This window comes from Lepus europaeus, chromosome 8 (assembly GCF_033115175.1).
Source record: "Lepus europaeus isolate LE1 chromosome 8, mLepTim1.pri, whole genome shotgun sequence".
NCBI classification, from domain to species: domain Eukaryota; kingdom Metazoa; phylum Chordata; class Mammalia; order Lagomorpha; family Leporidae; genus Lepus; species Lepus europaeus.
In genome coordinates this window covers 63,899,353-63,926,707 of record NC_084834.1, presented here as the reverse complement: position 1 = coordinate 63,926,707, position 27,355 = coordinate 63,899,353, and the positions used below count along the sequence as shown (strand labels likewise).

The window sequence follows — 27,355 nt, the reverse complement described above, 5'->3', positions numbered from 1 at the left end:
GCCCACACTCCAAACCTTCTTCCTCTTCCCTCTTCCATTCCCACCCTTAATTTTTACAAAGATCTGTTTTCAGTTTACTTAATGATCATAAAGTTAACCCTACACTAAATAAAAGAGTTCAACAAATAGTATGACAAAAAAAAATTGTTCCTCAAAGGAAGAGACAAGGGCTATAAACAATCATTGAATCTCAAAATGTCCATTTCACTCCAATGCATTACATTTTAGGTACTCTGTTAGTTACCTTGATAAAGGCTTATTTCACTAAGTCATTTTTTTTTAAAAGGTAAGAACATTTTTAATGGACAAGCCAGACGTTTTTGACTTCCATTGTAAAGTGGAAAATGCCTTTAAAATGCAAATCCTTCTGGGGTAAGATATGAATAATCTGTTAAAATAGAAAATATTTTTGTTTGGATGACAATCTTAATATCTCTGTCATTTTTCTAAGACATCTGAATATGTGTGTAACCTTAACAATAACAATAAACCTACATAAAAAGAGCAGCCCACAGCAAAATAATAGTTATATACTCCCTGAGTAAGGAATAACAATAATAGCAATAGGAATATTAATATCAGTGATTAATAACTGCCACCATTTTATATTCATCAATGGTAATTCCAGGCCATTGGTACCCATTATTGCTAATTCTCACAATAGACTTCTAAAATTGGTATATGTATTCTTTTACAAATATGAAACAGGTTCAGAAGGAAGAAGCAACTTGCTCAGAGTATCAAGACAATATTGTCATTACCCCAGGACTCTCCGATTACATTTTAGGGTTCCCATAGTCCCCATATAGAGTTTAGTCTCTGTTCAACAACTATTAATTAACAGTATCTCCCTTCCAGGCCCTGGTTTGTATTTGGGGATGCAAGGATGAATATACAGTTCTTGCCCATAGAGAAATTACCCTTCAGCAGAAGAGATACACATAAAGACCTATTTCTAAAACAATGTGGTTAGTAGGAAAAAGTAAGCCCAGAGTACTGCTTAGCAAGCCTTGCTGGAGGGGATGACAGTCTCAACTGAACCTTAAGGAATGAGTAAGAATTAGGTTGAAGAAGTCCAGGAAGACTATTCTATGTGGAAAACATAAATAAACAGAGTAAACAGATGTGTGAGAAAGTATGGTGCTTTTAGCAAGTAGAAATAGGTTGAGCACTTCTGTTTACTTACCTTGCCTGAATGCTGACTGAAGTGTTATATGGTCAGTTTTGGGTTAGAAAATGGAAATGCTATCACCATGTGAAGGATGGATTGGAGAGCTCACATTTGAAGTTTTTAGGACTCTTAGTAGTTAGCTACTGTATTCTCAGCAAATTTTCTCAAGAGAGACCATAATTTTGTGCAAACAGGACAATAAACTTGCCAGTAACAAGGGCAAGTTGTGATGTGCTAAGTGAGACCACAGTAGGACATATTGCCCTTGGCACTGGCTAGCACCATTCAAGCACAAATACAGTATCTTTTTGTAAGAAATAAAGATGGACGCATTGTCAGCAGAAATCACAAATTTATTAACTCTTAAATATATCAATCAGTCATTTACCATTATGGCAAGAAATATATACAGTGTCCCATGGTAAACTGCAGTGTTTCAAAATGATATTAGATCATAAATGTGTAATTCAATTGTGGCGAAGAGAATAAATCACAATTTCCTCACATCTTAGTGTGGAAGACAAACTTGATCTATGATAATAGTTCAACACCACATGCTAAGTTAAAAGTGTAAAAAAAAAAACACTCTACACCTATTTTTTTTTTAAATACATGTATGCCACGTATAGCCGCTTCACAAAAAGGTAAAAGAAATTAAAAATGGAAAAATGAGGCCATTACTTTTTCACAGATCTCATTGGCAGGTTAACATGGCTCAATACATTTACTGTATATATTTATTTTAAATATATATTGTCTTAAATCGTGTAATAATTATCAGAAAAGCTTCAATCCATCTACCATACATCCACTAGCAACAACATCTAAGGTGATTAGTAATCAACAAAGAAAGGTGAAATGAGAGAAAAGAAGGAGTTTGTTTTTTTTTTTTCTTCTGCTTTAAAAATAGGCTTCTGACAACCATGAATAATAACTAACCTTAAAATAACGTCCATGGAAATTCCATGCACTATAACGCATTGCAGGGAAGAGAGAAACCCTCACGGGAATTGAGTCAACAAAGGTGAAATGAGAAGCACAAAGAACACCCAGGATGTTTCCCTTTTCTTTTTGTTTAAACCTGAAAATCCTAGCTCCATGGAGGAAAGTAATGATACTTGGACTCAGAGAGAAGCTAAGAAAGCACAAGTTCACAAAGTTCAAGTTCAGAACACTTAAAAGAATGGCAAACGTCTGTGACATCCTCCCTAACTTTAGAAAAGGAGCTAGTGATGAAGCAGGAGGGGCCCTAGCATTCCACAAGGCAGAAATACGCGCACGCATCTGCATAAAACGCTGATCTGCTACTTCCTTGGTACTTTACAATTGCCCCAGTCATAAGACACGCTGCAGTGAAAGCAGGGACTGACTTGATTCCATCACAGGTTTTAATAACTGGGTTCCTCCAACGTAGTGAGGATATCTAAGTCCAAACTACTGCCCATTCTGGAATAAACACATTTAAAATCTTCTTTACAAAATGTTTTCAAGCCCTAAAGATGACAAAAGTGATAGATTACCTTCAAAAGGCCTTATTTTTTATTGTATTCTTGTTAAGTAGATTTGTTTTATTCTTTTCTTACACCACTAGCCAGTAAAGGAAGAAAAATAAAGAACGATAAAACAAAAGAAAACTTAAAAAGCAACAGAGAGGATACAATGAAGAAAACAGCAGAGCTGAAAGAAGGGGAAAAATATATCAATTAAGCTAATTCATTAGAACAGTGTGAGTATAGCCTAAAAGTGATCAAACTTGTAAATGATGTGAATTTTTCCAGTTTACACGGTTTGACCAAATCACCTTGGCTTTAGATGGCAGCACATCAACCAGTTCTTGCTCTACATTCATAAGTGCTTTTGTACACATACCAACACACTTTAACTGTTAAACAGCAAATCTTTCAGTGAAAAATCATTCATTTCAAGCAGGATCACACAAGGAAACTGAAGGTATATATCTTTTGCTTTAAAAAAAATAAACCAACGAAAACCAAACAAACCAAAAGAGATTAACAGCAAAGCGTTCTAAAAATTTACATTTCACTTACAGACTGTCATTCAGAGAACAATAATATTTTAAGTCTGTTAAATCTTGGCATAAACAGAGAAACTTGATGAACAAGTTGTACTTGGAATATTGTGGAATTTTTTGTCTGACCTCCCCCTATTGTTTGCCAACAGTGATCTATATTTGCATGGAACATCCCCGTCATTGAAATGTAAACAATGTATAGGAAGGAATATATGATAACAGGATGCATCACGTATGCATTATATGTAGGACCTTCACAACTTCATGCACTCAGAAACATGCATGAAGAGGAGGAGAGGACGGCCCAGGGTTACCATCCAGGTGCCTTGAGAACAGAGAATGTAGAAGTGGCACTGTTGATATTTAACTGAAAAGAGAAAGGAGGAGGAAGAAATAAATTATATTGTTTTACAAAATATCATCAACTTGCTTCACCATATATGTGACTGGGCTACAGTTTTCAAACTCTAAAGAAACTGAAAACACTACATATCAATGATTATTGTAATCATTACAAGATAAAATAAAGACACAATGTCAAAGACAATATTAAAACATCAATATTATTCACAAAAAGTTAAAGCTAAAAATAAAAATATAGAGATACAGCTTCCAATCATTATTAAAACTATGTATTTAAACACTCATATTTACTAGCCAAATGAACTAAATTAATATTATCATTTGGTTGAAACAGACTCAAAGTTCAAGTTCATCCTAAGCTTTTGTCATTATTGTTAGGTTCCTTGGACACTAAAACCTAAGAAATCAGTTTACAAGCACTATAGCATTAAAAGTAGAGAAAACATGATTATTCTTTTTTTTTAGCAACAGCTGAGAGCACTACTTCTAAATCTTTGATAATTTTCAATGTTTTGCATGGAGGAAAATATTCACAACAACACTACACATATCTGAATCCTTTGAATTCATGTTTAAAATACAAATCTTTTTTAAAAAAAACATAGCCATGAATTTAGTTACAGTCAACTTTTAAGTACCCTCTGGAATTACCTATTTTTGTGAGTTTTAAGTTTCAGCTTGACTTTCTTCTGTGGCCTGTCCTCATGGTCAAGAACCATTATAGTTGGTCAGGCACAGCAAATTAATTTATATATTAACCTCAGCCAAATGCTTACAGGAATTGCAACCTCTTGAAAAAAAAAAAAAAAACAGTAAGACATCAATGGATTCTAAAGCTTAGGATAAATTAGGGCTAAATAACTGAGAGCTGTCTGAAAATAACCAGACATAATTGGCTTTTGATGTGAGAACTGCAAGATTCTAAATTGACACAATGCCATGTGTTGATAAATTTTTCTTTTGCTTCTGTTTACTACCTTTAAAATAATAATTAGGCTAGTTAGGCTACAAAATGCGGTCAAACATTAGACTCAAGAGCTCATGCAAAGTTTCTATGAATCTTCAAAGACCTTGTATGTTATTTCATTATATATATTGCAAGAGAAAATATCCTCAAAAGGAAGAAAAATAGCCATGCAGCTTTTCAGTCACTAGCTCCAATCACAAAATATCACGGAGCAGGATGTTACTTACAAGACCCACATGTGAATGGTTTTCAGGCCTTAGATGTTTTGCCACAAAGAGGCGCCTCCTGAGTAGTTTTCTTTCCCATTTGGAATACAAGGTGGCCTATTAAGAGAAGCCTCATTTAAGCCACATGGCATAAAATGAAGTTTTCTTAAATAGGCTCTATCCTATATACACTTAAGGGAATCAAAGTGAAATCTAACTCCCTCGTACTGTATGAATGGAATCCCTTCTATGTTAACTGGTAATTTGTGCTATACCTCTTTCTGGTTAAAAAAAAATACACAAATACACAAAAACTGGAATCTTTACATTCCTTTTGTATATTTCTCTTAATTACATAGCTATTGATTTGGAGATGAATTTTAATCTATTGTTTCTATTTTTTTTTTTTTTGTCCTGGTTGACCCACTGTTTCAAATGCAACAGTGACACATAATTATTAAGGCTACAGAGAAGGCCTTTGAAAACCACTGTGGAAGGTCATCAAACTAAGAACTCATGATGCATTCTCTAGTGAACTGACTTGACCAACCATTCCACACCCCCAAATACTGACAGGGATCCTAGTGGGAGAATTTGGAAATAGATCAGCAGTGGGCCAACCTTCTAAGTCCAAACTCTCCTTTTTTTTTTTTTTTTAATCCATCTTGCCCCACTTTCTTGATTTATCCAATTTCCCATTATTTCCACTCACTCCAGTTAGAGCCAGCATTCCTTACTCATCATGTTTAATCATATTAAGCTAGGATCCTGACACTGTACTTTTTTTCATGATGCTTTTTAGCTTGGAATATCTTCTTTTCGTTCTTTCAATGTCTCCAAATCAGAATTATCATTTGGCGGGAATCCTATATTTATACAAAATATACATTCAGGCTGTTATAAATAGTTATCTACATTCATGCCACTTCACTTTGAAGTTGATTATAACCACATCATATAGTTTGTTTTTCCTCCTGTGGTTTCAGCAATTAGTTGCTTTCTAAACTAGAATATGCGTCTTTGTAGGTAAGGTCTTTTACTGCACATTGAATCTGGCACATGTGAAGGATCTAGAAGATATGCATTAAACATTTGCCTCATCCATCATTGACTGTAAAAGCAAACACGACCTCTGCAGTAGAGTGGTGAGGTGGGACAGATACTGCAACACCTGATATTTGTCTTATAAATGCTATCTTTTACAAACTTGTCCTAATATCTATTACTGAGATCTGGGGGTTAATCCATGAAGGGAAGCACCTGGATAGTATACTGGCCATCTCAGAAACTCTTCCCTGTGCTTTCTTTCTAATCCCCTTCCTTTGTGAAGTCACAAATATTTTTCGTTACTACATGCATCTTCCTCATTTAACCCTATGAGAAATCAGCTTGACAGTGTAGTCTCTAGTTTCTAACCTATCACATACTACTCTATCGCAGGCTTCAACCCACAAATAGTTGATCTGATTAATCTTTCCAGAGAACTATAGACTTTTCTCATTAAGACATTTATTTTCACCAACATAACCAACCATTAGCATTAAACAACATTTGCCATACTAGTAACAATGAAATCAATAGCAGGAGCTGACCATGGTATATTAACAAAGAAGTTGACAGCATGGAAATATTTACTTGATGGGTACTGTTGGTGAGCCTGAGCGATGAAAATGAACATTCTGCCACTTGCCATCCCGGCGGTGCCATACACGGGTCTCTTCTGACTGCATTGTCTTTGGCATTCCACTGCCATCCATGTATTGTGTGAGCCTAATGTATGCTATGCAGGCAGCATCCTCCCCTACCAGATGGACATGAGGGTTCAGGATAATAGTGTGGATTGGTTTATTGCTTTTTGACAAAGCTGAAAGAGAATCACATGAAAATCAAAGTTTAGTTTATATGTAAAATAAACCAAGAACAGTAATGACTTCAGTTGGGGCCAATGAATAGAAATTCATCTACAAACTAATTACCTACTAAGTATTTGCACTAACTGAGTGCTGGGTATTGTACAGAGAAAGTACTAATGTGGGTAGTCTCCTTTCTTTGATTCCCTTTACAGGCAATGTGTGTGCTACTCTGGAAGTTTTGATTGAAGGGAAAAGCTTGGGGCAATGTTTTATTTATAATGGTAAGTGGTCAGAACTGGAAGTCATAACATAAATAAAGTTAGGTGCACCAAAAAGCTTCTCACTTTTCAATGATGAAACTGCTGTGGCAGTTGACAGGATATTCTTTCTATTAGTTGCTATTAATGAAGTGCATGAAACAAGGGACTTGTCAAGTTATTAAGCACGGAGACCACTGCCTTCAATAAAGGCTAGAGATAGCCTGAATTTGTTTCTGCATCTTGAGCCATGTCGTCATATGGCAAAAGCCCATTCCATGATAGTCCAGTTGTGATCATCTAGTAAAAATCCAAAATGAGCAGTGGACACAGAACTTGCCTCTGGTCCTAAATCTATTCCCTTCAATTGTATTGCTCTTACCAGGTTCCAACATCCCCTTTTTTGACAGCTGGTCCCTGTGCTAGTCACCAAGAGAAAGGAGGATTTAGTGCATATCATCTGAAAATGTTATTACTATAGTTACATGAAAAGAATACCCTATTATGAGGAATATATTCTTTTGGGATGTAATGATGTCTGCAGTGTTATGCTAAAATAGGTTAAAATATGAATGGATTAATGAGTTTTACTAAAGATGAGATGGTATCAACTGAATGTTGAAGGAAACATTAGGAGATGATGTTAGGAACTCTGTGTTAGGAACAGAGAGAGCATGAGATCATTTATTGAAGCTCTGTTAGAGCGAATTTATCACATAATTATTTTCAATTTTTTTCAAATGCCTGGTGTATATAAGAAAATTTAATTCGTTCCATATGTCTTAACTTCAAAATTGATGCAAAAGCAGGCATTCATGTCAAGACTCAAAATTACTGGAAGTGAACTTGATTGTCATAATCAGAGCTACAATTTCTCTTTAATTCAATGTGATCTCACTGCAAAATGAGTGAATTCACTTCGTGCATCAAGTAAATACAACATAATGTCTAATGCCCTTGAGTGTAAAGAAAATCAGAAGGATAAAGGCAATTTCTGGCTTATACTTTTCTGAGTAATGGGAAGAATTTCTGCAGGAGAGAATTCTTTTATCACCTACTCTGAAACGTGGTTGTTTCCTGAGACCACTAGAATTCTTATAAGAATGGAAATATTTATCTAATCATTCATCTTTGTTTATATCTTACTCTGAACTTAAGCACCATAAGCACTGAATATGCTTCAAAGTCTGCTTCTTTGTTGAATACTATCGCATGAGGATTGGCTTCTTATAAACGCTCTTATAAAAACTTGAAATAACACATTTTTGACAACTCATTTTGCCTGACATTGTGCATTCACAGGGGTGGGGTATATTCAATTGATATTATTTTTTATACAAAGTCAGATATTTTCCAAAACACACCAAAACTTTTAAGCCTATCATAGACATTTTTGTCAATTTTAAATACAAAAAATTTATGATGTAAAATGCTGGATGAAGGTGAAAAATCTCATTGCAGAAAAGGGCAAAGAAGTTGCCAAATTTGAGGAAAATTCAGAGTGATTGGAAAAGGCATATTATTAAACTAAGATTAAACGTACCATTTTCAAAGTAGAATCGGTGAAAGTCCATCCCTTCCACTAAATTACCCAAAGCTTCAGGTTCAAATGCAGTAAGACCTGGGTCACAGATTTTTCTGTAAAACAAAAGTGAGAATAACCAATACAAAAGTGTATTAACATATTGTATTGTTTCATGTGTAAACATTCTTAGTTATCACTCAGTGAAGGAAATAACCTCTAAGAAACACTTTATTAAAAATATATAAAATGTCTATCATAGACCTTGGGAAGGCAGGTTGAGAAGTCAATTCTAAAAAGTCATTTTACAGAGAATTCTGTTAAGACTGGTTCAAGCAGAGAATAATCCATAATACTTGAGGAGTCTTTGTTTCAAAATTTCCACTTTTTGTTTCCAAAGTGGTTTCTGTAGTTCTTCCCTATTTTTCTAACTCTTGACTTAAATTTATTATTAAAAAAAAAATTCTCCAAGTCCTGTAGTCCAAGTGTAATACACTCTATAAATATTATCAAATCACATCTGGCTTGGAAATGAAATACTTTTGAAATAATTTTTAATGGACCATACCTTCTTTATTCATGTTAACCATCTATATTATAACTAACTTGAAGGAAGGGATCACATTCTATATTTTCTGGCAAGGTATATAAGACTGAACTAAGCTTGTGTTTAAAGCTTATGTTAGTTTTAAAAAAAAAGTTAACAGGTGGTCTAAATGAACATCCTGGTTTTTGTTTGATGCTAGAACTATAATTCAACAAAGGTTACACAGTTTTAAATATTCAGAGAAAGCCAATAAACTTTCTTTGGATAAATTTATAATAATTAATTTTTAAAAAAGATTTATTTGAAAGGGGGTTGGTGGTGAGAGATCTTCCATCCCAGCTGGGGATGGCACCAGGGGAAGCCAGGAGCCAAAGGTCTATCTGGGTCTCCACAAAGGTGCAGGGGCACAAGCACTTCAGCCATCTTTAACTGATTTCCCTTGTGTATTAATAGGGAGCTGGATCAGAAATGGAGTGTCTAGGACTCAAAGCAGGGCTCTGATGTGGGATGCCAGTGTTGCAGGTGGCAGCATGGTTCACTGTGACACAATGCAGGCCCCTATGATAACAGGTTGTTAAAAACCTATTATGTAGTAGATATTCTTCTGAACAAGCAATTATGACACAGTACCTAACACCAGAATGGAAGTAAATGTAAAATGCTTGCAACCAGATTACTTACAGACAGTGGATAGGAAATATTTAAGAGAAAGAAAATTTAAGAATAAGCCAGGATTTTCCAGGTGTGGGGAAGGTGGTGGATAGTAGGAAGGCAGCAGGTGTGACAGTATACCACTATAAAAATGCAGGGCATATTTGGGGAATGATTGGTTATTTGTTTGATATGGTCAACAATGGGTCACTGGGCTATGTATGTAAATCCCTTTAAAACACAGGGTTGGGGGGATACAGAATTGTTACTTTGGTTTGTGGCTTCTCAGAGGAAGTGACAATATCTGGATTTGACAAATTAGTGGGATTTCACAAGGAAGGTAAAAGTGGTACAAATCATAAGATTTTTGGCCTGTTTATCAATTTTCTCCAAAGCGTGTCACAGTGGATGAAGTCACATCTAATTTTTTTTCTTATGCCACAGTGCCAGCCCCATCTCACTTTGACACTTTTTATTTTTTTTTTTAATTTATCTGACAGGTAGAGTTACAGACAGTGAGAGAGAGAGAGACAGAGAGAAAGGTCTTCCTCCGTTGGTTCACTCCCCAAATGGCCGCAACAGCCGGCACTGCGCCCATCCGAAGCCAGGAGCCAGGTGCTTCCTCCCAGTCTCCCATGAGGGCACAGGAGCCCAAACACTTGGGCCATCCTCCACTGCCCTCCCGGGCCACAGCAGAAAACTGGACTGGAAGAGGAGCAACCGGGACTAGAACCCGGCGCCCATGTGGGATGCTGGCGCCGCAGGTGGAGGATTAACCAAGTGAGCCACGGCGCCGGCCCTGTCACATCTAATTTTATATTGAAAGTCCCCATTTGGAAGGAAACGTTTCTTAACTGTTTAACAGAAATGTAAATTTCAAGAGTCTCATTATTGTTCTCACAGTGCAGTACTGTTCATAGACGTAGAGTGGTCTTTTTTGAAGAAAGGTAGAGGTGAGGGATGGGTAGGGATGCTAATCTCCCCGGCCAGACAGGTGATTTTAAGCTTACAGTCAAATACATAACATACAATCTCTTTCCAAGGAGCAAAATGGGAAGAATACCATTTCTATGGTAACAAGAATTTATTCTGCCAGGAGCTGTTATTTCCTCTGAAAGTACAGTTTTCATTGTCAATATTAGTGAAGAAAATTTCTTACTACCTTATCTCAGAACAACGATCATTCAGAAATTATGGTGCTGCGCTAGATCTCTACTCAGCCATCACAAATCAATATATTCAAATGCTTTTTCTTTACTCTTTTCCTGCCTCCCTCCTCTTCCTCCCTCCTTCCGTCTCTTCCACTTCCCCTCCCTCCCTCCCTGCCTTCCATCCTTCCTTTCTTTCTTTCACTCTCTCTCTTTACATAGCTACCTATTTACCATCTATCTGTCCATTTCCTATCTATCTCCTGCATCAGGATATTTGGATTCATAAAAAAAATGAACAAAGCTGCCCCTTGACATGCGGGAGTGTGTGCTGTGAACAGGTGTTCTAAGCTGATAGAGCTACACCAGTACATTCCGGCATCCCAAACACCCCTAAGTAGAAGTGCTGTTGGATTACTTCTGGGCCTCAAAGTACAAAATCAGGCCAGATTACAGAATTAGTGTATGATCCCAAGGTATTGCAATTCTTAAAACATCCCACTTTATACTCTGTGAGAACACAGAGAGTATCCAGTTTTTGCTTGCCTTCATCGCTCCATGACCCTGAACCAACAACAAAACACATCTTTCTAACATTCAATAGGAGAGTGCTACTGAAAAAGATTTTTTTTTTGGACAGGCAGAGTGGACAATGTGTGAGAGAGAGACAGAGAGAAAGGTCTTCCTTTGCCGTTGGTTTACCCCCCCCCCCCCCCCCCGCCATGGCCACTGTGGCCAGCACGCTGCGGCTGGCACACCATGCTGATCTGAAGCCAGAAGGCAGGTGCTTCTCCAGGTCTCCCATGGGGTACAGGGCCCAAGCACTTGGGCCATCCTCCACTGCCTTCCTGGGCCACAACAGAGAGCTGGACCAGAAGAGGAACAACCGGGACAGAACCCAGTGCCCATATGGGATGCTGTTGCGCAGGCAGAAGATTAGCCAAGTGAGCCACGGCGCCGGCCCCCTGGTTCCATTCCTGATTCCAGTTTCCTGCTAATGCTCACTCTGGGAGAAAATGGGTGATGGCTCAAGTAGGCGAGATCCTGCCATCCATGTGGGAGGCCTGCATTGAGTTCCTGGCTCCTGGCTTCAACTAGCTCAGCCCTGGACATTTTGGGAATCTGGAGAGTGAAACAGTAGATGGGATCCCCCTCTTTCCCTGTATCTTGGCCTCTCAAATAAGTCTGATAGTAATAATAATAATAATAATCATAGCTTTATAACTCCATCTCTGCCACTAGCATGCTGAAAGTTTGTCCTGATACACACTGCAGCCTAAGGTATAGTGAAGCCGCTGCCTAGACTGCACCTCTCTTACCCCTGCTGCTCTCACAGGCAGAAAATGCTCTTGTTTTCAATTTGCATATACTGAACTAGTGGAAATGAACATACTCTTATTATTGTTTTTGTTATTTATACTTCTTCTAACAGCGTATTATTTCTGCCACTAGTCAGTTCATGTCCTTTACCTATTTTTCTACTTCTCAGTCTTATCTATTCAATATAGAAAATAACTTTTGACACATAACTTGCAAAGATTTTTCTAAGTTTATTGTCTTTCAGTTTTATTTTTGTCTTTGTAATTAAAGTATGCAAGTTTTATCCACCTAGGTAAACTAATCATTTTATTTTCTGATGTATGATTACTTTTCCCAGCTGTTCAAGATCTTTCTGAGATCAGACTCAATATGTTTTCCATTTAACTGCTTTATTTGTAACTGATTTTGTTCTACAGTGTGGGGATAAGCCTTAGACAGATTTGTATTCCCAAATAGATAACTTACTGACCGTATAGTCTAATAAACCTTTATGCCCTATTTAAACTGAAGATTTCTGAGCTGGCACCACGGCTCAATAGGCTAATCCTCCGCCTGCAGCGCTGGCACACCAGGTTCTTGTCCCGGTTGCTCCTCTTCCAGTCCAGCTCTCTGCTGTGGCCCGGGAGTGCAGTGCACCAGCATGGGAGACCAGGAGGAAGCACCTGGCTCCTGGCTTCAGATCAGTGCAGCACGCAGGCCATAATGTGCCTGCCAAAGCAGCCACTTGGGGGGTGAACCAATGGAAAAAGGAAGACCTTTCTCTCTGTCTCTCTCACTATCTAACTCTGCCTGTCCAAAAAACAAACAAACAAACAAAAAAACCAAAAAACTGAAGGTTTCCTTTTACCTCAGCCAAGCAATTTTCTTTAATAATTTATGATCCAGTAGTTTACAAACATTAAATTAAGCATCATCAAAACTCCTTCTTTAAAAAAACAAACACAAGAAAGAGATGCACATAAAGTTAAGCTGTACTGTAAAAGCTGCCTAATGTCTCTTAATTTCTTTCTGTCCCTGATCTCTGCAGAACTTCAGGAAAAAAACATTTATTAAACTAAAGCACTAAAATGCACTTTCTATTTGCTTCTTTGGTTTTTTTGATTGTTTGTTTGTTTTTTAATGTCTCTTTGCTTTTAGGGGTTGCTCTGCCAGGAATGGCTTACTTTCATACAGATATACAGGTAGTCACACATCTGTGTATTTACCAAGACATCTCTGTCCTTGGATCAGAAATCAGTCATCTCTGAAATCTTAAGCATATTTATTTTTCCTCTGGGGGCACTCACTTACACCTAGAAATAAAATTACCATTGACAGAACTTGGTGTGAGATATACATGCGTTCAGACACACTGAAGAATGTATTAATATAGAAAATACATGTGTCATATGCTTGGAGCTAAAATAAATGTACCAGTACTCACGTGTAAGCTTCAAAGTCCCCGTTGTTGATAGCTTCAATCAGCTGTTCAGTGACCTTGATAATCTCTTGCTTTCGTGCTAAAGGTAAAGATAAAACGAGAATAAAGTATAAAAGCCAAATAAAATATTACTGTGATATTGCTATTCCTTAAAAAGGGAATTACCACTTAAGCTACATCCTTTGCAGAAGCTAGCATGGTGTTACTTTCTCCACAGTTTTGCTGCTTAATGTGTACCATCAGCAGCACTACCTCTTCTGGGACCTATCAGAAACACAAGATTCTCTGGTCTCAATGCAGACTAAAGATGCAGAATCTGCATTTTAATAGGACACATCTGACTCCTGGCCCATTCAAGTTTGAGAAGCAGGAATAAATTTCATTCTTTAGAAAACAAAGGTCACCTGGAAAGTCAAGGCTACATGTTCTTTAGTTTTTATACCTTTTGTCAATTTGATTGAATTTGTAAACATTTTTTATCATCAACAAATATGTTGTTAAAAAGATAATCTTAAAACTTGTCACTCTAAAATGGATAAAGTATTACATTGTACATCAACAGTCAGGACAAGAGCTGATCAAGTCACTGTTTCTCATAGTGTCCATTTCACTTCAACAGGTTTCCCCTTTGGTGCTCAGTTAGTTTTTTGTTCTAGTACTGGTGGTTGAACTCTGTAATTAACACATAATTATTCTTAGGTGTTTAAATTGTAACTGAAAAGTGATCCCTGTTAAATATAAGAGTGGGAAAAATAGAGGGAGGAGATGTACAATTTGGGACATGCTCAATCAGACTTGCCCCAAATGGTGGAGTTAGAAATGTGCCAGGGGATTCCAATACAATCCCTTCAAGGTGGCATGTACCAATGCCATCTCACTAGTCCAAGTGATCAATTTCAGTTCACAATTGATGACTCTGATAGGTCTAAAGTCAAAGGGCTCACACAAACAGGACTAGTGTCTGCTAATACTAACTGATAGAATCAAAAAGGGAGAGAAGGATCCAACACGGGAAGCGGGATACACAGCAGACTCATAGAATGGCAGATGTCCTAAACAACACTCTGGCCTCAGAATCAGCCCTTAAGGCATTCGGATATGGCTGAAGAGCCCATGAGAGTATTGTAGGCATGGAAAGCCAAGACACTCTGGAAAAAAAAAAAAAAAGAAGACCTAAAATAAAGATCTCTGTGAGTGAGATCCCAGTGGAAAGAACGGGGCCATCAAAGATGGAGGTAACTTTCTCCGAAGGGAGAAGAGAACTTCCACTTTGACTATGACCCTATCAGAATAAGATCAAAGTCGGCAAACTATAAAGGCTTTCATAGCCTTGGCAACTCATGACTAGAGCCTAGGGAGATTACTGACACCATAAACAAGAGTGTCAAATTGTTAAGTCAGCAACAGGAGTCACTGGGGCGCCGGATTCTGTCCTCAGTTGCCCCTCTTCCAGGCCAGCTCTCTGCTGTAGCCCGGGAGGGCAGTGGAGGATGGCCCAAGTCCTTGGGCCCTGTACCCGCATGGGAGACCAGGAGAAGCACCTGGCTCCTGGCTTCGGATCAGCGCAGTGTGCCGGCTGCAGTGGCCATTGGAGGGTGAACCAACGGCAAAGGAAGACCTTTCTCTCTGTCTCTCACTGTCCACTCTACTTGTCCAAAAACAAAACAAAACAAAACAAAACAAAAAAACAGAATATGGGGTTTCTTAGCTCTTCCACATATTCATAGCATTTCTTGCCCCTTTTCCTTTGATTGATGAATACTGATAATATAGTCAACCTCCTACCATTCTAACAGAAGTAGTAGCAGGGAATAATTCTGTAACAGGGATGCTGCCCATGGCACATTTTAGCTTAATTTACTTAGGCAATAGGTGATTCATCTGTCTGTGGCCTTAACAGCATGAAGCTTTGGAAAAAACTCATGACAGCTGACCCAATTTCAGAAGATAAAGGACATCAGTGAGGAACAGCTCAGAAAAGGGGGGTTTCAAAAATGTGACTATTAAAACATCCTCCCTATCGAAAATCCTCATTTAAAACTAACAGATTTTTAGTGTGCCACAAGGTTGACAGGGAAAGAAAACGATGCCAATGGTTTTCATTCCCATCAGTGATACAAACAGAAAAAAAAAATAAATAAAGCAGAGATGAGAAAAGCTGAGCATTAAGATCAACATCCTTTGTGGACCTCATTAAGCTCAGAGTTCAGGAGCACTTCTGACGTTTCTGAAAGTCTACAAATTTCTTCCTCAGCATAATATGGAATTAGAAACATTAGGCCAACTCTCACTCTTTGAAGCACTGTGTAATTAGCTCCTTAGCCCTTCAATACTTTGCATGCCTCAACTGGCTTTCATTTTGTCCTGCATAATTGCAGCAACACAAATTGCCTTCTGTGTTGGTATTTATGCTCAGGAACAATGGCACTTTAGCCGATAGGACAGCAAATGGGAATTAGTGAGCATGCTTCTGTGCTGCCTCATCAGAAAAGTAATGTGACTCTCTTGGCTTCGGAGGAGTGGTCTGGAAGTCAGGAATCTTCTGAGTGTTTCCCTGGGGCAAAGGAGCTGTGGTGAGTCAGGGGCAGGTGGCACACAACAGCTGACTCTTTAAAGAAAAGTAGGAGGCTGAAAATGAATCATTTGTATATAGGCGTCAGCTTGTGGTTGGAAGTGTTGCCACAAGCTCAGTGTCTGGTCCAGAAGAAGAGAGTGGGCTTGGTGCCGGCTGGCTCTTCTCTTCTCAGCAGTGAGGATAAGGGACAGTCACTGCCAGGTGCCTGGATAGTTGTGCTCTGTATGGAGGGTCCCCTCTCAGCTGGCTTCCCCTCTTCCCGAACATTAAGTAATAACCACTCCACAAGTCAAAGTGGGACACCCTGTGATGTGACACTGATTACACCAAGAGGGGAGAGTGCACCAGTAAGACATACCATGAATACCAGAAACTATTTCTACCCATACCCATACCTAGACACTTATACATAGGGTGCATGCTGATTGCCGAGTAGTTTTAGTTCCAGAATCGAGGGGCTCAAGCCTACACCTAGTGGATTCAAAGTAGTTTCTGGTGTTTTTCAGATTCCTAGGGAAAGGGAGACGAGAAAAGAAATTGGGGTCAGGGGTAGGGAGTGGGGAGGAAGTAATGTTCCAGATTCTGGGTGCAGACACTTTCCATACAATCAGGCAAAGAAATGGGGAACTTTCTCACATTGAAATTCTTGCAATTTTTTTGCTCTTTTATTGTTCCAAAGAGGCCTGGATGAATAAGATAAGGGTATGAATGACCCCAGTGTCTGGAAAAACAAAAATAAAAACAAACCAAGAAAGGATAATAATTATGTAATAAAATAATATCAGTTTTAACATTTCCTCAAACATTATCAGATTTCACTATCATGACAATGATCTGAGATAGGGAAGTAAACACTGTTTAAGGGATAGGTTCAGAGACTGCAGGCATTGCCCTAAGGTATGCAGAGTGCTCATTACAGCTTTTCACCACTTCTGAATCTCTCTACCTTTCACTCAACTGTCCTTGCTTTTCTTACCACTGGTCGGATCACAGGTTTTCACTCTCATTTGCCCTGTTATCTTTCTCTACCTGAATGTTAAACATTTCAATTTTTTTTGAAAGCTTATTGAGACCCTTCCCTTAACCTCACATTGTATCCAAGAGCCCTTGTCTACACCAATATTTTAAATTGTCCTCTATATCCTGTCAAAGGACACAATTACAATTTAGCTTCAAGATCTTAATTGGTTTTATTTTTGATTATAGAATCAGACAACACTCAGCATATGAGCTTGGTTTTGTTAGAAAAGGACAGAAGAAAACAGAAACAAAGTGGACTGGTCTTTTCAAAGTTACTTTTGTTGTATGGACAAGAAGACGAAATAATAGAAAACTGATTGGTTTTACATCAGGTTACTACCAGCTACCTTTTCTTGTATAAAGATTAAGGCAGAGGGAATTTCATTATGCCAACTGAAATTGGCCTGTGTGGGAAATTTAACTGTTAACTCTGTAATCCTGATTTTTTGGTAGGTCAGATAAATGACTTAGTTTCAGCTTGGTGACTTGCAGCTTTAGAGTGAGTGACTCCATATTTTTAGCCTGGTCTAGAATAGGAGCTTAGTCCCAAACAATGGCCTCCTGTAATTCTTACTGAAAAATCTCAATAGCTCCCCAAATTATAACCTCCTTCCTAGACATTTCCTCCAGATCTGTGTGTCAAGGCTTGGTTTAGAGTCTCCACTTGGCTCTCAAGTATACGCAGACTCAATGTACCCTGAGCTGGGTGTATGATCTTCGACTCCTGGAGACCTATGTGCTCTTCAGAGACCTCTGTCCTGGTGAACAGCAACATCATCTTCCAATTTCACAAGCCAGGAATAAGCCCATGAATCATCTTTAATTCCTTTACTATTGCTCTCATTTAATCCATCAAGTCCTGTTGATTTTGTGTTTCAAATATCTTACACATCACTCTTTTCTTCTTCTTCAGTCCCTCCCTGGGTTTGGCACTCATCATTCCTTGTCTGGGTTCTGAACAGCCTTCCCCCTTGTTGTTTATATAATTAGGTTTGTTCTTTACCATCCTGTTGTTTATGATACAGCCGGATTATTATCTCTTCAGATAATCTCCTAATGCCTTCTGAAGTCTTCTGAAATCTTCTATTTGCTCTCAGAATATGTTTCTGAAGAGAGATGACAAAATCTTGCATACTCTAAACCCTGCTCATCTCACCAGACCCATTTGATGGTTGTTTTCCTTTAACCTCTCTGATCTACCCATGCTGCCCTGTTTTCGCAATTCAAAAGGACCTGCTTCCTCCTCTAACCAGCCCTTCAAATATGCCATCCTCTCTTCCTGGGGAAGTGGCCCATATCTTTGCTTTTACTTTTTTTTAATCACATCTCAGCTCAACTATTTTCTCTTTATAAATCTTTCCCGTGGCTCTCATTTAATATACCTCTATTATATATGAGATTACATAATATAAATATATACATTATAAATATTTATATTTGTGTATAATTGTTTCTTTTTATCTATTACTGTAATGGCTAAATATTATACTACTGTACTGTCATAGTACATGGCATATGGGAAATGTCCAGTAAACACATGAATGAATAGTGGGTCCCTAATACACTCAACTGGTTTCTGATTCCTAATCCAAGGTAAAGGGCAGTAAAACTCACTGAAGGGCAATAAAGCTCACTACAGGATATGTTACCCCTCTCCCTCATTTCCTCTCTTAGAGGCCACTGGTGCAGGAACCAAGCTTAACCTCCTCCAGACTCCTTGCAAAGCAGCTGGCAAAATAGATAAGCCACACTGGGCAGCTTTGAAATAGGTAAGAAAGAAGCCAAAGCTCCAATGTCTTTGTTTTAAAGGTCTTCCTTCTCAACTTTTTCCAGATTTATTTCTTGATTCTTTTTGTCCCTTGGGGCTTCTATAGAACCTGGTCTGTAGCCATACTGGGGGTTTATTCTTCCTCACTTAGTTCTGGCACTTTGGCAACTCTGTGCCTTTTTTCCCACTCTTCCTTCTTTCTGGAAATTCTCCCTCTTCATCCTGGAAATCTCTTTCCACATCTGCTCAAAATAAACCTCTTCTGTATCCCAAGCACTTAAGACCTAGCTGCTTTATTGTCCTGCCATCCTTCTGCATTATCACAGGATGCTGATATAGCTGGTCAAGTTCTGACCATTTTGTACTTTGAACACCTAGTACTGAATCAATGTTTGTAAATGCATGCACCTGTGAATAAACAATAGGCAATACACATCAAATATGGTACACATTTTAAAACATCAGATAAATGCAAAGTATGCAGATGGTGACTATGTCTGACAACAGTCTGGATGTGACTGTGCTGAGAAGTCATTGTTGGAACTTGAATAGTTTAGAGTTGGCAAAAGACCATAACAGAGGAGGATCCAGTGTTTTAGACAACGGAACAACAGCAGATTTAACTTGTAAAGGTTTAGTAAAGTAGGTATTTCTTGTCAATGTTTAAGCTTAGTGTTTCTTTTCAAGACAGTGGAATGAAAACAAATATCCTAGTTATTTGAGCTTGAGATTTTTGTTGTATATATTTTAGATTAATCAGTTTATCTGGTGTGAAACTGCTTGATAAAACCCTATTTGGAGTTTACATGCCAACAATGAAACTTAGACTAGAAAGTGAATGGAAATTTATACCTGCAAATAGATTTTACTAGGATGTTTGTCAAGTACCATATATTGAAACTCAATGAATTGTGTCTAGAGATACAATTCAATGATCACAAGTTGAACAATTAAAATTGCTATTTAGTGCTTTTTGGGGGTATAGCAGTTTAGCAATTCTGATCATTCACTGTTTCTTGATATGCACAGTTCTACTTAATTAAACTTCTTGTATTTCTCAGACATATTTAGTACTTGACAGCCAGAGACTTGAAGGACAAAGAGGCTAAATGACTTGTTGGAGTCATCCCACAAATTCAGAAGCTGTACCAGGGTGGTAGCTGTATTTGCTTGAGGTGCCCAACTCCTGTTTAATTCACTGATCTCTGTTCCTTTCCATCCCACAGCGCTTAGTTCAATATTTTGAAATCATAGACTTAAATGAACTACCTAAATGCTTTTTAACTTAGATGGGCAAGGTGACTGACTATTTAATTACTAGGCCAGGGTTACTTATTATACCAGTTTCACACAAGTGGGTGTCTCAGGGCTGTATTGTCTTTGTCCATGCTGCCATTAACAAAAATAACCCTTGGGAATAGTTATCTAAGTGAATACACAAGATCATTTTCATGCTCTTAGTAGTTTTACAGAAAATGGTGTCTATCAATTCATCTATGTTTGGCATTCCCTGTGCAATTAGCAGTTTGTTTCTTAGTGACTTCGTTTTTTACTTCAACAGTCTTTGTAATAGTTAATGCTGAAAAGAATAATTTCCAATATTCTAATATTCTGGCTTCTAAAATAAACCAATTGAAGATTCTAGGGCTGAGTGATTTAATAACCTAAAACATTTTACTAAATGTAGGACCTGCAATTACCAAATTTCTATTCAAGAATGCCTTTAAGAAATTACTGTAAAGCTCATGAAGTCATTTCTTCAATAATGTCAACTATTCAACTTTTTCATCTGTAGTAGCCCTCAAGATTAAACAAAATAAATTACTGACATCATCTTTGCACTTTCCTCTATAATGTAGAGTAGTCTCAAAGTATAAAATCTTAATTAGGGTTTGGTGTTGTAGAATATCAGCAATATCAGCATCCCATATGGGAGCTGGTTCGTGTCCTGGCTGCTTCACTTCCAATCTTGCTCCCTGCTAATGTGCCTAGATGATGTCCCAAGTGTCTGGGCTCCTGTACCACCCAAATAGGAGACCTGCAGAAATCTCCTGGCTCTCGGTTTTGGTCTGGTTCAGCCCTGGCCCCTGTGGCCATCTGGGGAATGAACTCGTGGATGGAAGGTCTTTCTCTCTGTGTCACTGACTTTAAATAAATATATCTTTAAAAAAAAAAGACTTTAGTTGATTAGAGAAAAAGTACTATTAGTCTCAACCATGTTAACTTGCTCTGACTTAGCAACAAATGCTGAATAAGCATTTAAGAACAAAAAGGCCTAGCATTGAGATCATTTATTGTTAAATGCAAATAGCTTCAAATTTGTTCCAAAGTTTGCAACAAAATCACTGAGATATAGCAAACCATGGTCAAATTATTCCTAAAATTACCTTATGATCTGAAGATGAAACTAAATATTTACTATTCTGTAAAGAATTTAAGGGATATGTAAGAATTTATAATGCTTTCATAAAATGACAAATATTTTAGAATCTAAAGAAATTATCTATGGGTACATAGAACATTGACTTATATAAAAGAATTCAGCCCAACCATATTAAAGTAATTGGGTAACTGCTCTGCCATCCTAGCTGACTCGTAAAAGCTAGAAATAGCATACCATCATGAATATCATCAAGTATTTTAAGTATTACAATGTTCCATGAATCAGATAGGTGTGGTACCACTTCCAGTTAAGAGACAATGACGTGAAAGAAAAAGATTTTGAGAAACCAATTCAAGAGCATTATCTGCTTGGATTTTAATATCATAAACTGTAGTCTCCTAGCACTCAAGTTTATACACTTGTGTGAAAGATAGCTTCTAAACATTCTCAAGCAGCATCATTTTCTTCTACTGTAGAACAAGTAATGATCAAAGTTACTTTTCCTCTTTTTTTAAAATATTGATTTATTTGAAAGGCAGAGAAACAAAGAGGAGAGGGAGAGAAGGAGGGACAGAGACAGAAAGAGAAAGAGAGAATCAGAGAGAGAGAGAGAGAGAAATGTCTTTCACCTGCTGGTTCACTTCCCAAATGACTGCAATAGCCAGGTGTGGACCAGGCCAAAGACAGGAGCCAGGAACTCCATTCTGATCTCCCAGGTGGGTGGCAGGGACACAAATACTTGTGAGCATCTTCTGTTGTCTTCCCAAGAGCACTAGCAGGAAGCTGGACCAGAAGCAGAATAGCTGGGACTTGAAGTGGTACTTGATATGGGAAGCCAGCACTCCAAGTGCTACCTTAACTCACTGTGCCAACATGTTGGCCCCAAAGTTATTTTCTTGTAAAGAGAAAATCTCATTGAAAGGGAAAATGAGTCTTAGAATTTCAAAATATTTGGAAATGGTTATTTTTTTGTTTGTTTGTTTTGCCTTTTTACTCATGAAGGAAATCCAATTTTCCCCAAACCTTGAGACTGAAACTCCTTCAACAAACCCTTCCAATCAGTTTTACATGTAGCCAAAACAAGGGGTCTTTTAGGTCAATAGTTAATGTCGAAATGTTAATGGTCTGTCCTCTGATACTATTAGTCAGAAGTATAAAATACTGAGAATATTTAACATGTTGGGTAGCCATAAAGTAGGTTTTAATCTTTTCCTAATTATTTCTATTGCTGTTGTTTAGCTTATAATAAATTTAGTTTCTTTTTAATAAGTGATTGCATTCCTTTACGAAAAAATTCCTTAAATTTAGTAATAAATGGGATTCAGTATATTCTTATTGGATAAGCCTATTTATAACCATACTTTCCTAAATAATTGAACAGGTAGCTTTATGCTCCCTTGGATCAAGAACCCTGGAGCAGAAGAACATGTCCTTTCCGCCACACAAACATTGCATCTCTTTGTTAGTTTTGTTCAAAACAAACATAAACACACAAAAAATTATCAATTGTATGATGTTCTTGGATTTGTGTTTTAAGAAAGAACTAGGCTAATTATAATTACTCAGAAATGTTATTTTGCTTCCATATTCATTGAGCTCTACATGGTATTAAGTTTTATTTTATTGATTTTTGTTTTATTGAGAGAGAAGAAAGTACAGAGAAAAAGGGAGGGGAAGGGAGGGAGAAAGAAAGAGAAAGAGAAAGAGAGAGAGAGAGAGAAAGAGAGAGAGAGAGAGAGAGAGAGAGAGAGAACCTCCCATTCATAGGTTCACTCCCCAGATGTTCGCAACAGGGCTGGACCATGCTGAAACCAGGAAACAGGAACTCTATCTTTATCTTCTGTGTGTGTGTCTGGCACCCAACCACCAGAGCCATCACCTGCTGTCTCCCTGGGTGTGCATTAGCAGGAAGCTGGAATTGGAAGTAGAACTTGAACCCAGGCACTCTGATATAGGATATGGGTGCCCCAAGCAGATTAACTGCTGTGCCAAATGTCCACATCTCCATGTGGTGTTTTTAAAGGTATTTTTCCTCTCGTCTCCAGGTTATTACAGTTATAATTCAACACTTCTCACACCATTGTTGCCTCAGTTGAGGTTGAAGGCAAGCAATTTTAACATCTAACACTATCTGGATATTTAAACTATGAGAATATCATTTCACTTTCTTTTGTAAGTACCAAATACTTCTACTTATCCAATTTTGACCCATTCTCCTCTAAGAGACTGCCAAAATAAAACAGTAGATCCTCCTTTCATCCAGCAATATGCATCAGTGTTACTGTACTCTATATTTTCTAGCTAACTCCTATCTTCAGCAGTTGCAAAAACAGTAGCTTATCCTTCACTACAAAGTCTATCATTCAACCCATAGCTTCCAGAATCAGTGAAAGAGAATCTATAAGGGCAGATCAGGCCTAAGATGTGAAAAGAATGGTCAATTCACAAAACACATGGTAAAATCCAGCTGTGCATGCATTGTTTAAAAGTACCAGAGCATGTATATTCAACAGTACATAGGAAACTACTGGGAAAAAGGTTACAAGATAAATAAAATAATGAAGGACTTTAATTTAGAAAATTATGGGAAAATGACAGACTCTCTTGATAAGTCAACAGTTTAATACATTTCGCCCTGGCACAGTAGATCCAAAGGCCAGGACTTAATATAATCTATGTGTTCTTATGCCCACCTTTGAATATTATTGTAGCCTTCTGATAAGTCAGCCCATTAGATTGAAAAGACACAACTGTAGAGAGTCTGGATAAACATACACTGATCTGTCTCAACTTGCAAGACATACATAGGTTACAAGGAAATTATTTGTACATACTATTTTTTAATACACTTGCACTCACAATGTGACATGTATTCCTATAATTCTTCCAATAATTTCATTCATTTGATAGAAGGCAGTGATAAGATTCCTAGGACCATGATTAGTTGCTGCATTTTTCAAAGCTTAACTTGGAAAGATGAATCATAACAGATCAAAAGTTCTTAAATGAACCATAGTAACTTTTTAAAGTAACCACAGTAATAGATACTCTTTATTAACTATATAGTCAGGTTAGTTGTGGAATTTTCTGTCCTAAATTGAGCTAAGAAAATTAATGTAAAAGTGCTTACTACAAGATGTTGGTCAAATTTTACAAGGCTCAATATTTTGGTTTAACCAATGTGATTGCAGTGAGAATTAAATTTATAAACCATATACTTCAGAACCAACAATATATTGTTTTCTCATTGACTCTAACATGTATTTTAAATATAAACTCGATGAATTTTCAAATTATTATCAAACATAGTAGTATATATTTGCATATAGATATTGTGACTATTGTTTTTCCTTTATTTGCTGAAATCAGAAGATGAGCATAGAGGACACACAGGTTATTTGATGAGCAATTAACATATCATGGTTGGAAAAATTGTTATTTACAATATGTTAGCTGAAATGAAAACAACAGTAAGAATCCGCCATAGAAAATCACTTGGCCATTAGAAGGAGACATTGACTTGAACGCTCTGGAAAGGAAGATTACGGGAATGCCTGGGAAGGCAAATTACAATCAAATGCCACCAATGAGCAATGAATTCTGATTTAAATTACTGGATGAGAACTCATTTCAATAACTCACAAGACTGCTTATGTTGGGAAAATCTAGTACAAATTCTAAGAATACTAACAAAAGTACAGAGGTTTACACACTTGTCTCAAAAAATATCTTGTTTTATCTGCAATAATAAGTAAGCACATTTATTAACTTTGCTATCTTTGAAAAGCATTATTATAGTTCTTTCTTATCTTTCACTTACTTGTCAAAGTTACGAATGAAGAGATTCTATTTCTTGAAGAAAGATTTACATAGTCTTATAGATTCATATTGTTTCCACATTGGTCAGAAAGCCTCTTAAAAAATCATGGTAGGGGTTGGCACTGTGGCGCAGCAGGTTAAAGCCCTGGCTTGCAGTGCCTGCATCCCATATGGGTACTGGTTCAAGTTCCCAATGCTCCTCTTCTGATCCATCTTCCTGCGAATGCACCTGAGAGAGCCGTGGAAGATGGCCCAAGTCCTTAAGCTCCTGCATCCACGTGGGAGATCTGGAAGAAGCTCCTAGCTTCAGATCAGCTCAGTCCTGGCTATTGTGGCCATTTGGGGAGTAATCCAGCAGATGGAACACTCCTCTCTCTATATATACCTCTCTCAGTAACTCTGTTTTTCAAATAAATAAAATAAATCTTTAAAAAAATTAAAATCTCATGGAAGTCCCTTTCCTTTTTTTCTGTCAAAATACTCTCCAGAACTAATATCTACATGAATATCTACATAATGTAATACAATATTTGATTAAAATACTATAATTCTAAATAGGCTAGGTATAGCACGAGAATATTCTATTCAAAACAGACAGAAATCTAATATGATATTTTTCTGCCTAAAAATATTTCCCAGTTCACATTGTAAACAAATGACATTTTGGAGAAGAATTTCCTTCTTTTCATTTTTTAAATTTGAAGATCTTAACATCAATGGTTTTTTTTTATATGCTACCTCAAATATCAAATTTTCCTAAAATCTCCAATTCTCTCCCAGCATTTCCATCTGTGTTTTCTTAGAGAATCATACTGTCAACAATCACAATGCCTTTCAAATAAATAATATACTTGAAAAAAATTCATTGTAAATGAAAAGAATACTGTCACCTCAATAAAAACTAAAAAAAAAAAAAAGGTCTAATTTTGCTGCACAGATGGTTTATTTCTGCAGTTTCCATGATTTTTAAGTATGTAGCTTATCTGGATTTTGGCCTTTACATTTACAGACATTTACCCAATTACTTAAAATGAGTTGAGAATATAGAAATAATGATGCTAAAACCAAACCAAACAAACACAGGTCCTTTTGGATTTATGGATTCTTAATAATGAAACTATGTGATTACATTATCTCCTCATAGGACATAATGGCCAGGAAGAACACAATTTTATGGAGTGAATGTCATGGGCCAGATATTCTATCAGGCATTTGACAAACATTCTGTAACTGTTATTACTGTAGGTTGAATCATAAGAAGTTGTCTATTTTACAGCTAAAAAAATGATTAGGTTTTGCTATGGACTGGATATGGTTTGAGAGTATCCCAAAGCTTCATGGGTGGAAATTTAATCCCAACTGGGAGGTATTAAGAGAGTGGAAACTTAAACTGACTTTGGTACTTAGAAGTGGGCCTCTGGAAAGTGATTAGGATTAGATAAAGTCATTAGCATGGAGTCTAATGACTGAATTCTGGAGGCTTTATAAAAAGAGGTGCAGACACACAGACACATGGACTCCCTGCCTCTTGCTGTGTGACGCTCTGTACCACCTCACCACTCTTCCAGAGAGAACGCTGTCACCAGATGAGAACCTAGACCTTGCACTTCCAGAAGAGCGAGCCAAAATAAATCTCTCTAAATGCCTTTCATATTTCATTAGAGTAACACAAAATGCAATAACAGGTATAGACATATCATCCTGATCATGCCAATGACATACAGCAGTTAAGATGAGCAGGCAGGCTGCACAGCTAAAAATGAGCTGGACTGAGATTCAAATCTAGTATGTCTGACATAAAACTACCTGCTCCATCAAAACAGACAAGAACGTTCTGTGGCTTACACTTTAAAATTTCATTTTCTGACTTTTTAAATTTCTTCTTTAAAAATTACTTATATTTACTTATTTATCTGAAAGGCAGAATTTACAGAGAGAGGAAGAGTCAGAGATATCTTGCATCTGCTGGTTCACTCCCCACATGGCCACAATGGCTGGAGCTGGAGCTGGGCCAGTCTGAAGTCAGGTACTAGGAGCTTGACAGTGTCTGTGAGTCATACGGAAACCTATATCATTACCAGCCAGGGAAGAGCAACTGCAAAGGCCCCAAGGCAAGAACTTGCTTGACCAACTTCAGGCATAGTGTTCCTGATGTACTCATAGTAGGAGGTAATGGGAGACCTGTCTGGAGGGGCCTCTGAACACGGAGAGGATTTAATGGATTTTACTGGCTCTGTCAGCCACTGGAGGTGGCAGAGCAGAAACAGCACATGATCTGATGTTTTTTAAAAGTGCTACTGTGACTACTGTGTTGAGATTAGAATATGGGCAGA

The 27,355-nt window shown here is 37.5% G+C and overlaps 1 protein-coding gene across 3 annotated transcripts in view; it reads right to left on the bottom strand.

The window, feature by feature from the left end:
* Nucleotides 1-1,503: 1,503 nt before the first annotated feature.
* Nucleotides 1,504-27,355, bottom strand: part of CAMK2D (calcium/calmodulin dependent protein kinase II delta) — a 343,804-nt gene continuing 317,952 nt past the window's right edge. For 2 of the 3 annotated variants that reach the window (XM_062199706.1, XM_062199705.1), the window contains exons 15-19: nt 13,461-13,536; nt 8,393-8,487; nt 6,375-6,603; nt 4,761-4,856; nt 1,504-3,570 (exon numbers count right to left, since the gene is read on the bottom strand). In XM_062199706.1, the coding sequence (XP_062055690.1) occupies nt 4,790-4,856; nt 6,375-6,603; nt 8,393-8,487; nt 13,461-13,536 (467 nt within the window). In that variant the 3' untranslated portion in view covers nt 1,504-3,570; nt 4,761-4,789. The remainder of the gene's footprint in view (nt 3,571-4,760; nt 4,857-6,374; nt 6,604-8,392; nt 8,488-13,460; nt 13,537-27,355) is intronic. The other variant, XM_062199707.1, reaches the window with a different exon arrangement.